Genomic DNA, 13,080 nt, shown 5'->3' on the forward strand with positions numbered 1-13,080 from the left:
TAAGCCAATTTAAAAAGAATGAGGTTTGGACTCTTGTACCTTACCCAAATGGTAAGAAGGTAACCAGTACCAAGTAGATTTTCATAAATAAATTGGGTGAGGATGGTAGTGTGGTTCGTAACAAGACTAGATTAGTGGCCAAAGATTATGATCAAGAAGAGGACATTGACTTTGATGATTCATTTGCTCCGATGGCAAGAACGGAAGCAATTCGGTTGCTACTTGCTTATGCTGCCTACAAGGATTTTAAAATATTTCAAATGGATGACAAATGTGTCTTTTTGAATAGATTTATTGATAGAGAAGTATTCGAAGTTCAACACCCCGGTCTTGAAAACAAATATTTTTCCAATCATGTTTTTAAACTATCCAAGGCTCTTTATGGCCTTATGCAAGCTCCAAGAGCTTGGTATGAAAGGTTTAGTGCCTTCTTGTTGTAAAATAATTTTCTAAGGGGTACTACTGATACTATTTTATTCATTAAAGAATCTAATGATGATTTCTTGCTTGCCAAGTGTATGTGGATGATATTGTGTTTGGATTGACAAATGAATCCTTGTATAAAGAGTTTAGAAATCTAATAACTAGTGAGTTTGAAATGAGTTTGATAGGAGCACTAACATTCTTTCTTGGACTTCAAATCAAGCAAACTCCTAGTGGTATTTTTGTTCACCAAGAAAAATATGCCAAAGAGTTAATAAAGAAATTTGGTTTAGAAAACTCCAAACCAATGGATACTCCTATGCATCCAAATACAAAAGTTGAGAAAGATGACATGAAAAAGATGTTGATGAAACCCGGTATAGAAGTATGATTGGATCACTAATGTATCTAACATCTTCTAGGTTGGACATACTTTAAAGTGTGGGTGTATGTTCTCGTTTTCAATTTCACCCTAAAGAATCACATCTTTCAGCTGTAAAACAAATCATTAGATACATAAAAGGAACATCTGACCTTGGTTTATGGTATTCTAAAACTAATAAATTTTGTGTAGTTGGTTATTGTGATGCAGATTATGCGGGTGATCATGTGGATAAAAGAAGTACTTCAGGAATATGTTGCTTTCTTGGAAAATTCCTAAATGCTTGGTCAAACAAAAAAGCAAGCCACTGTTGCTTTATCCACAGTTGAAGCCGAACACATTTCAGCTTCCGCTTGTTGTTCATAACTGATTTGGCTTAAAACTCAACTTGCGGATTACAAACTGAAAATCGATAGTATTTTCTTACTTTGTAATAACATGAGTGCAATAAATATTTCAAAAAAAGCCTGTGTTGCACTCAAGAACCAAGCACATTGAAGTGAGATATCGCTTCATTAGAGAACATGTGCAAAAGAAAACTATTGAGATTCAATTTGTAAAATCTGAAGATCAATTAGCTGATATCTTCACTAAGCCATTATGTGAAGAAAGATTTTGCAAGTTGAGAAATGCCCTGGAAATAATTGACATTAATTCAGTGGATTAATTTTGCTTTTCTTCTCTTTGTGTTGTTTTGTCTCGCAAGTTGAGAAATGCCCTGGAAGACAAAATTGGGCATGTGATGAACTCTTCAAAAGAACTTAAACATGGCCTAGAAAATTTCTGAATTGGAAATTTGGTTCCAATAGCTCATATGCTTCCTCTACTTTTGGGCCTATGTAAGGCAAAATATGTTTAAATGATATGGGCTCATTACTAGTATCATAATATTTTTTCAAGTCTTTCTCTTTCCATTCCATTTTAAGTCATGTCAATTAGAAACTTTTATCTTCCCTCAAGACTTTTCACTTCATATTTTATTGTTTTAAAATTCAAAAATTAAGTTTTTTTTTTAAAAACGTTCCAATAAAGTCTTTTGCTTTAAAAGAGAAGTTTTCCATTAAGCATTAATGACGGTTTCTCCTTCAAGATAACCGCTTTCTTATCCACTAACCCTCTTTGATGCTACCTCCTCAATTTAATCTTCCTTTCATCATTCAATATGAGAAAGAAAATAGCCACAAGAAGAAGCACTGGTACACTCATCCCTCCTCGAAATCCTCCTCACTCCAAACAACCCCAATCTCACACACTCATTCATATACATTCACATTCATCTTCATCTCATTCCTCTTAACATAACGAATCTATGGCCAGAAAAACAGTTCTACTAACAAGGGAGCCGATCATCTAGTGGAAAAGGCGGAAAGGGAAAAGGCACCATGCAGAAAGAAGAAGACTGTTCATCATCACCTCCTCGTCGCACTACTCCTCATCCTTCCAGACATTCTGCCTGTTCCTCTAAAAGTCTAAGAAGTCCCATACTTCACAATACTAGAGAGGCTCCACACCTTGACTCTCTTGAGTTTAAACAAAATTATGGTATATCATCACACTCACATTATGACCCCCCATCGTTTTGCCAGTTGCATTGACTATGAGTTTCATAAGCAAGTTATTTCAAACCGAACTCTCTGATCCTTTTATGTGGTTAATCTTGATCCTCTATCTGAAAAAGAGGTTGATTTTAAAAACAGTTTTCATAATCTGAAATGGACTAACATTTTCAAAATTAGAAAGCCTGTCTATCCAAACCTAGTGCAAGAGTTTTACGCAAATATACTTTTTCATGAAGGAGAACTTCATTCTTTTGTTAAAAATACTCTGTTTATTTTAAATTTGAGCACCATTAGTAAGGCACTTGGCTATCAAGACACAGGGGCGAATGTTTATATGTCTAACAAATGGGATGACCATGTTGGCATCTCTCACCAAGAAGTCCTGGCTAGAATTTGCAAAAATTTCTCCTCCATGGATGGCACAACTCTCACACAAGGCCCTAGGTCCTATTAGGGCTCTGTTGCATCACATCATAACTCACATAATCATGCTTCAAAGCAGATCATATCAAAGGGTAACAAATTGTGATACTCTTGTGCTTTACGTCACTCTAAACTCTATCCCTATCTCATTTGCATGTCTCATGATTCGCCACGTGCAGGATTGTGTCAAAAGTGAGAAAAATAGCTCTCTTCCTTATGAAATATTTTTAACTTGTCTATTTGAATATTTCTCTATTGATTTAAGCATTTGGCAATGTATGAAAGTGAGGATGAAAGCCTTTCCGCTCCCTATGTTGCTGGTACCTCAGATTGACATAAATACTTGATCATTGGGATAGTTAAAGACATTCTTCAAGAATTTATCTTTATGACCAAACAAATGGTCAGGTCAAGTAAGGGACAGTGAAAGATTGCATTATAAAATGAAAAATCCTTAATGAAGTCTCATGATAGGATCGATGTGTTTTTGAAACATCTTGATTCGCTTGATGAGGACCAGGTTATGTCGGACAAAGATGAGGATGACTTGGACACTGAGGATGAAGATTTTGATGCCTAGTCTTGCTCTCTGCTACCTTTGAATGACTTATATTTTGCTGCCTCTGATATCGGAACTTTGATACATTTCTAGCTTCTCTTGAACTTTATTTTAACTTAGATGACTGTAATAACTTTAACTATATTACACTCTATTTGGTATGCATGATTTGCTATTTTGGCTGTGTTAATTGCTGTTTATGCTTGCAGGTTTTTTCCCTTGATAACAAAAGGGGGAGAAAGGATGAAAAGAAATTGAAACGAAAACAGAATAGCATGCTCTGTTTCATGCTCTGTTTTGGTTCTGATTTGGTTTTGAGATCTGTTTCGGTTATGTTTTTATTTTTTTTTTTAGAATATACTGCCCTGTTTTGTTTAATCATGTCTCTACATGGATAACATGTTTCCATCATGATTAGTTTTATGAGCTTATAAGTGTTGAAATCTTGCTCTATTAAAGGAACTAATATTTTGGAATACTTTGCCTTGATCCTTTTAAATCGGGTTTCTAATAGCTTGATCAAAGGAGCTAATAACTGCTAGAATATATGTTAAATATAGGCATTATTTCTATGAATAAATTGTTCAAATCAGGTTGATCAAAGTACATATTAAGGGGGAGCATGGTGATCAAAAGAAAGGAGGAGTATTACGTGAATCATTAATCAAAGGGAAGTGTCATCTCCTAATCTTTTTCAATTCATTTTAATAATGTTCATCATCAAGAAGGAGATTGTTGAATTTAGAAAACTAATCCATGTGATGAACAAATATTATAACTGTTGGTTTAACTTATTTGGTTTAGTATACCAAAAAAATAAATCAAACATCTTGGCCCAAGAAACAAATAATTAAGCCAACACACTGTGATCCATCATAATTAAAGCCAATCCCTATCATAAGTCCATGAAACAAATATGAGAAAATAAAGAAATAGCCCAAAATCCTTCAAGCCTCATACGGTTACCTACTCTCATACCTCAAGAGACTTGAATCCCAAGTTCAATTCACTTTAATCTTACCTAGCTTCTACCAAAAGCCAAAAGTCATCTCTTCTCTCTCCTCCCTCTTTTCACTTTGGTCACGTCATTCAGTAAGGAAGAAAGAAAAAAAAGGAAAATGCAGAAGCTATAGTGGGTTGAAGGACAAAAGGCTTGTTTCCGATTCCAAGCAAGAAGAAAGGGCTATAACCAAGTTAGTCACTCTTCGGTCAAAACACATCAAAAAGCTTCTTTCTCCTTTTGTGCTTCACCACGGAACCAAGGAGAAATCTACCAAGTACCAAGAACAGAACACGCTACAATAAAGAAAACAAAGTCAACTATGGTCAGAAGGTCATCAACGCTCAGAAATAAAACTTGGAGCCAAAGAAAGGCTCCACGGTCAAGATTGACAGAATTTGAGGAAAAATGATGAGAGAGAATAGGTGAGTTGCATGCAACAGATTCAGATTTCTCTCTCTTCACTAACGAAGCCGCTGCAAGCTCTGTGAAGGAGAAGAAGATAGTAAGGATCTTGGACTAGATTCAATGTTGGAAGCTTCACTCTTCTATAATAAAGGTGAATGGCCAAATGTTGAAGGCAAAAGAGTAAGAACAAAGCACAGAGTTCAGTTCTCATAGCTTTCTAAGCTTGTTGAGTTCTTCTCCTTCATATTGTTCATTTAGCATTTTCTTTTTTCCAGTTTAGTCTGTCTAAATCTCATTGAAAAAGACAAACATAGTGAGGTTTGTAAGAAAAATCCAATGAGATAAAAGGCAGTGAGTTAAACTTGGAAAAAAAGCCATAAGATGTTTCAGAATTTCTTTGTACAGCTTTCTATTTTGTTTCATGATCCTGTGAGAATTTTCTTACAAGTTGGGTTATCACTTGGCTGTTAAAAGTTAGATTGAGTCCTAGTCAAATTCAGATTGGGTTAGAATCTGGATTTGTCCCAAATAGGATTAAGTAGATCCTAGAGAAAACATTGGTATATGTAATGTGTTGAAAAGGTTAGTGAAATTCCATCATAATTGTGATGGAGACTGGACGTAGGCAATATTGCACCAAGTAGCTGAACCAGGATACATCTGATGTTACTCTTTCTTTTCTACTTTGCTTCTGTTTTTGTTCATCAAATTACAAAAGCTTCACAAAATTAAAATCCTAACTAGAAAGATATAAAAACTAGATAAAGAAATACACTTACAAAATCCGCACAAAATTATACATTTATAATAAGACGTTTAATTTATTCCAATCTTAACCATTATTTGTATTTGAACATTTTATTTGAAAAAAAAAAGAAAGATACACCGTTTGTATTTAAAAAAAATTAAAAAATTAAACAATACACTTTTTATTCATTTTTTTTGAATTAAAATTTTATAAAGTAAAAAAAAATTAGTGAAGTAATAAAGAATTAATCATTCTTAAATTTAAATAGTAAATACACATTTCATAAAAATTATAAATTTGATAATAATTAACCTCTAATTTTATTATTTTTTTTATTTTTTTATTTTAGGGAATATAAATTCTTTGTTATAAATTAAACTTGTCACCAAAAAAATAATAAAAATAAAATCACACTCAAGTCAAGACAGGAAGACCACCAATGAAAGGATGAACCGTGTTCAGGCGCGTTTCTCACGTGGAGAATTAATTAATTATCAATTATTATCTAGTATGCAAGAAAGAAAATTAACAATTAATCTTTGAGTTGCCCTCACACATGGCAAAGATGGCATAGCCTCTGTCCCTTCTTCATTATAAATACCCAATTCTGCGGCTTGAGTTCTCCACAAGCCACAAAACATTTCATTATCGAATTTTCCAAAGCAAGAAAGCAAAGATGTTTTCCGGGGTAACAGGACTGATTAACAGGGGGCAGAAGCTGAAGGGGACGGTGGTGTTAATGAGAAAGAATGTGTTGGACATCAATGAACTCACTTCTGCACAGAGTGCTAGTGGCATCATTGGTGGTGCTATAGGCGTGATTGGTGGTGCTATAGGCACCACAGTTGATACCCTCACTGCTTTCTTGGGTCGATCTGTGGCACTTAAGTTGATCAGTGCCACCAGTGCTGATGGTAATTAACTTCTTTCTCTCACCACAGCAATTTCTTTAAATAGATAGAAATTTAAGTGCAGTTAATTTCACTCAAGTAAAATTAAATTTTTGTGAAGTTAATAATTAAAAATCGTTAAATAACTTAAATTGATAGTTGATAATACTAAAAGAATATTATGTCATATATAATTCATATTTATTTAGAATATTATGCGTTTTTTTTTTTGTCCTTTTTTGAGCTCAATGGTCAACACTATATATTAATACTTCATAAAACGAATTCATAAAATTGGTTTCTAATTTTTTTTAAAAATATTATTCTATTTAATCTCTAAATTACTAATCCCTAATATTTTATAAACTTAGACAAATCTATCCTTTATTTTTCTAGAAAGTAATATGGCAGATGGATTGGATTATCTGAATTTTAAAAGATAAAAATACTAATGTGTTTTCTCATTATTTTTTTTAGATGATCTTTTGGAATATATAAGGTGGATTTTTGTTAATTTATTAATACTTTTGTTTCTAAAATAATATTTTTAAAGACAATTTTGTCATTTCATTCTCTTTTAAAAATTGATAACTGAAATCATCATCAACAAAAATAATTGGTTACTCTTCCATGCATTGTACTTAAAATACTGATCTTTCTTGACAAATAATGCACAAAAAGAAAAAATTGAAGTAAACTGCTATGAGTTAACTAATAGTATATATCCCTAGAACAAAGTAATTTTCAAGGCCAACCATAGTATCTATATATAAAAAAAAAAAAAAAAAAAAACAAAATCAGTTACTAAATCAATTATTAGTATAGTATATATTTTTAAATAAAAAATACACATTAAAAATAAATAAAATAATATATAGTTTTATAAATTCTAATAAAAATGACAAAAACATTTTTTTATAAAAATATTTGTTTATCTATATTTTAAAAGCATGACTTACAAAAAAAAGTACCGATTTAAAGAAAATAATAATGCTTTTAAATAAAAATAACACTTTTATAAAATATTAAAATCAAATTCTAGAATTTATTATTGAATTGTTTAAAAAAAAAAGATCTTCACACAAAAACTTTTATATAGAATCGCTTCACTCTTCACTAGAATATCTACAATATTCAAAAATGTTATTGGTTACTTATATTTTTTCTATTCAAATACATGATTACCAATTTAATGACTAAATTTGATCGTGCAGATAATATTTCTGTTTAAAGGCTATTTTCTTATTAATTATTTCCATGATAGAACACTTATACTAATTAATAAATATGCATTATGCAGCAAGTGGAAAAGGGAAAGTGGGAAAGCAAACGTTCCTAGAAGGTGTTATTACTTCACTGCCAACTTTGGGAGCAGGGCAATCTGCATTCGATATCCATTTCGAATGGGACACTGACATGGGAGTACCAGGAGCATTCTATATTGAAAATTTCATGCAAGTTGAGTTCTACCTTGTCAGTTTGACTCTTGAAGATGTTCCCAACCAGGGCACCATCCATTTTCCTTGCAATTCCTGGGTCTATAACTCTAAACTCTACAAATCTGATCGCATTTTCTTTTCTAACAAGGTACTACAACATAAACTTTTCTCTATATTCTATATTAAGGAAATGAAGTTCTGCCTCTTAAATTTAATATGTTCATTTTTCTTAGTTTTCTATCATTTATAAATGGTTGAATATATGGTGTCTTCAGTTACGGTGGCTACAAGCCTACAATAGATATATAAGTTTAGCAACACTTTTTAAATATTGCTAAAAACGTTATTAACTAGTAAAAAAATATTATTTTAATTTTAGCAATAAATTTTAGGTGTTGTTAAAATTGATCATCAAATCTATAAACAGCGTAGTGTGCATTTTTTTTAAATTATTTTACATCTCATTATTTTATTTTTCATAGTGATACAAAAAAAAAATTTTATTCAATATAATTTGGGAAAAATAAATAACAAAAGAGTCTCGCATGATCAATTTAAAAATGACAATATTTATTATAGTTTAACACTATTTTTTGTCTCAAAATAAAATAGTTTTGGACTAAAAAAACTGGTGTACAGAAAGATAATGCATGTCTTTCTTTTATTTTGGGTGTATGTAAATGAATTATTTCTATTTTTGTGTAATGCAATCTTAGTTTCACAATATTAAAATCATTTTATCTTTCATATGCTGAAAAATTAAGCTTTGTTGTAATTCCTTTTTTTACTTTTTGTTAGTTCCAATATTATTGATTAACTTTTAAATTTTTTTAGCCAATAATTAATCAATCAATATTCATTTTCCTTTTAAATTCATATTTGTCTCTCTACAATAACAACAAGCTTATTTACTAATTTATTTTCTTGAGAAGATTAATGATAAAGTTTGTTGAACATTTAAATGTAGACATATCTTCCGGGTGATATGCCAGCTCCACTAAAGAAGTACAGAGAAGAGGAATTGGTGGTTTTAAGAGGAGATGGCACAGGAGAGCGCAAAGAACATGAAAGAATCTATGACTATGATGTCTACAATGATTTGGGTAATCCAGACAGTAATGCCAGATTGGCTCGTCCAGTTCTTGGAGGAAACACCACCTTTCCTTACCCACGAAGGGGAAGAACTGGCAGAAAACCAACCAAGACAGGTATTTTCATTTTTGCTCTGTCTCAATCTCTGTTTCATCATTTTTTTGGGTATGTGATTGTCATGTAGAAATTAGTGGCAACTCCATCAGATATTTTTCAGTATTTTGTTTACAAAATTATTTCTTTTGCATACTGATTTTTCATGTGTATTATATCTAATAATTTGTGTCTTCATATTCTTATTATACAAAACTTTTTAATATTTACATTAATCAAATAAACATTTCATCCTTTAGTTATTTCTAGTAACACTCGATTAATAGTTAAGCTAATTCTCTTCTACAAGAGTTATACAAGAAATGAGTATTTTTGTCAATAGATTTGTCATAAAAATGACAAAAATCATCATGTTTGCATACAGATCCCAAGAGTGAGAGTCGGAGCGACAATGTTTACCTTCCAAGAGATGAAGCATTTGGTCACTTGAAATCTTCAGATTTTCTTGTTTACATACTGAAATCTGCATCTCAAAATGTGATACCTCAATTGCAATCTGCACTTCCATTAGTTGGAAAGACTGAATTTGACAGTTTTGAAGACGTGCGTGACCTTTATGAAGGTGGAATTAAGTTGCCTACTAATATTCTTAGTGATCTTAGCCCCATCCCATTGTTCAAGGAGCTCTTTAGAACTGATGGGGAACAGGCCCTTAAATTTCCAGTACCTAAAATTATTCAAGGTATATATATATATATTATGGTAAATAATATATAGTAGTTCTAATTTACATGGAAGGCATATATAAGTTACTCATTTTTTTAAAATGATTTTATTTGGAATATCCAGTTGATAAATCTGCATGGATGACCGATGAAGAATTTGCTAGAGAGATGATCGCCGGACTCAATCCACACGTTATTAAAGTTCTTAAGGTAAATTCAATAGAGGAATGCCACAAGCTCAATACCATTTATTGTTTTTGATCGGCAATTAACCAGTAATATTTAAAAGTGTTGGATTATTTGACTAATATATTAATTTAAAAAAACTTTCAAATTAAATTTGGTATTAATTAATATTTCATACAAAATTTAATGTAGGAATTTCCACCACAAAGCAAGCTAGATAAGCAACTCTATGGTGATAATACCAGTACAATCACCAAACAACACGTGGAGTCAAGCTTGGGTGGGGTGACCGTAGAGCAGGTAATAACACAATGGTAGAAACTCACGTACAGTCGACTTCACGTGAAGTTAATACTTGAGAGCTGTTAAATGATTTGACTGATTTGACTAAATTTTCATTTAACGGCTCTCAAATATAACTTCACCTCACCTAACACAATTTCCTTTGTTGTTTTGATATGATTCATATAACTAACATGACTCCTTGAATAATAGGCTATCAGCAACAACAAATTGTTCATATTGGACCACCATGACCCACTCTTCCCCTATTTGAGTAAAATTAACAAAACCACCACAAAGGCCTATGCTACAAGAACCGTTCTTTTCTTGCAAAACGATGGAACACTAAAGCCTGTGGCCATTGAGCTAAGTAAGCCAAATCCTCAAGGAGACAACTATGGTCCTATTAGCACTGTTTACACTCCAACAAAACAAGGCGTTGACGGTTCCATTTGGCAACTCGCCAAGGCTTATGTTGTTGTAAACGATTCCTGCTTTCACCAACTTGTCAGCCATTGGTATATACCATTTTCGTTAACATTGTTTCTTCAAACAAAAATAAATCTAATTTTATTAATATATGTTTATGTTTATATGTATGGCAGGCTGAACACTCATGCTGTGGTTGAGCCATTCATTATTGCAACAAACAGACACCTCAGTGTGGTTCACCCAATTCATAAACTACTTCTCCCACATTATAGAGACACAATGAACATAAATGCACTGGCACGTAATGTCCTTGTTAATGCAGAGGGTATCATTGAATCAACATTCTTGTGGGGTGGGTATTCTTTGGAAATGTCTGCTGTTGTATATAAGGATTGGGTTCTCACTGAGCAAGCACTACCTAATGACCTTCTCAAGAGGTAATTATTAGTTTCGGTTTTGAATTTAGATTAAGACAAAAATAATCTTTTTTTGTCTAAAAAAAAAGTAAATAAAAGGGAGAGACAAACTAACAAGGATTAGGGGAGTGTCTTTGGAGAATTATTAATCATTTTAGATGTACATTAAAATCAATCACAAAAATTTATTATTTAATATAGAATACAAATTAAAATATAAAGAAAAATATTAGAAGATTATCAAAATTTATTATTTTTAGTTATCAATTTGTTATTAATATTTAACAAGTGTAGAATAAAATATGTTGTTAGATTACTAAATTAAAGAAATTGGGTTGATGAAGCTAAAAGTGATAGTAAAAAATAATAAATTTCAATAATTTTCTAACATTTTATAAATATAAATACATCTTAAAAATGAGATTTTAGTAGTTAATTTTGGAAAAGTCTAGGGGGCCAGCAATTTTTGTATTTTCTGACCAGCACTTAACCATCAAAACAAAAGTAATAGATCTCCCACCGTTAGATATCATTAAATGTAATCTTGCACCATTAATAACATAATTGATGGCCAATTGATGGTTATAAAACACCAAAATTGCTGGCTCCCTAGCATTCCTCGTTAATTTTATTGTTTTGGAAAAACTAAAGAGTAAAAATAATCTTTAACGTAGAAAGATGCTGCTTCTTATTATATTAACATTAAATTATATCCTATACTTCAGAGGAGTGGCAGTTGAAGATTCATCTTCCCCACACGGCGTTCGTCTTTTGATTGAGGACTATCCTTATGCCGCTGATGGACTAGAGATATGGGGTGCAATCAAGTCATGGGTTGAAGAATACGTAGCTTTCTACTACAAGTCAGATGCTGCATTAGTTCAAGATTCTGAACTCCAAGCATTCTGGAAGGAACTCGTGGAGGTGGGTCACGGCGACAAGAAGAACGAATCATGGTGGCCAAAGATGCAAACTCGTGCCGAATTGGTTCAAACTTGCAGTACTCTCATATGGATCGCCTCAGCTCTCCACGCAGCAGTTAATTTCGGACAGTACCCCTATGGCGGTTACATTCTGAACCGTCCAACTCTTAGCAGGCAATTCATGCCGGAGAAAGGGTCGAAGGAGTACGACGATCTGGCCAAGAACCCTGAGAAGGTTTTCTTGAACATAATTACTGGGAAGAAAGAGACCCTGACTGACCTCACAATCATTGAGGTGCTGTCAAGGCATGCTTCTGATGAGCAGTACCTTGGACAGAGAGGAGATGGGGACAACTGGACCGCCGACACGGCGCCCATTGAGGCCTTCAAGAGGTTTGGAAAGAAGTTGGTTGAGATTGAGCAGAAACTGATACAGAGGAACAACGATGAGAGGTTGAGGAATCGTTATGGGCCAGCACAGATGCCGTACACTCTGCTTTATCCTTCAAGTGAGGAAGGGTTGACCTTCAGAGGCATTCCAAACAGTATATCCATTTAAGGGAGTTATGGTTCTTCAGTATTGTGGCTTAAATAAGAAGAAAATTTATTTCTTCATTGAGTATTATTGTTATCCTGTGTGTTTCAGAGATATCATGTCAGTGTATTGATAAGATAAGAACTATACTATGCTTGTAACATGGTTGGTATATTCATATATGAACTACTATCTTCTTCGATCATATTAATTGTTCTCATGTTTTGCTCTTAATTTTTGTTCTTTTTGATGTTCAACTCAGCGGAGTTATCACCATGTTTTTAGAACTGGAACGAACCTGTCGGTTTAATAAGATTAATCGAAAACATATGTCTAATTTTTTTATCAGTTAATAAAAAATTTATCTACCATTATTTTTTTTTTCCAAAGGTAGAATATAATATTTAAATGGATACAAACGGAAAAAAAAACCCCTAAAAAGTAAATGGTGCTTCTATTTTTCATTTTATATTCATTTATGCTTTTTTTTTTCCTTTTCACTTTGTTGTCTGTAGTCTAATTTTAAACTTATGCGAAGTTAAATTTATCTAATTATATTTTAATTTCTTTCAAATATTATTTCCTTTTTTTTATTATTCTTGAA

The 13,080-nt window shown here is 32.3% G+C and overlaps 1 protein-coding gene across 1 annotated transcript; it reads left to right on the forward strand.

The window, feature by feature from the left end:
- The first annotated feature begins 6,029 nt into the window (after positions 1–6,029).
- LOC112710465 (linoleate 9S-lipoxygenase) lies at positions 6,030–12,681 on the forward strand. Its single transcript, XM_025762697.2, has 9 exons — positions 6,030–6,416; positions 7,693–7,979; positions 8,799–9,039; positions 9,402–9,719; positions 9,827–9,912; positions 10,081–10,188; positions 10,384–10,688; positions 10,776–11,039; positions 11,744–12,681. Exons 1-9 carry the CDS (start codon positions 6,179–6,181, stop codon positions 12,498–12,500), a joined length of 2,604 nt encoding a protein of 867 aa, XP_025618482.1. The 5' UTR covers positions 6,030–6,178; the 3' UTR covers positions 12,501–12,681.
- Positions 12,682–13,080: the final 399 nt, after the last annotated feature.

This window comes from Arachis hypogaea, chromosome 9 (assembly GCF_003086295.3).
Source record: "Arachis hypogaea cultivar Tifrunner chromosome 9, arahy.Tifrunner.gnm2.J5K5, whole genome shotgun sequence".
NCBI lineage: Eukaryota > Viridiplantae > Streptophyta > Magnoliopsida > Fabales > Fabaceae > Arachis > Arachis hypogaea.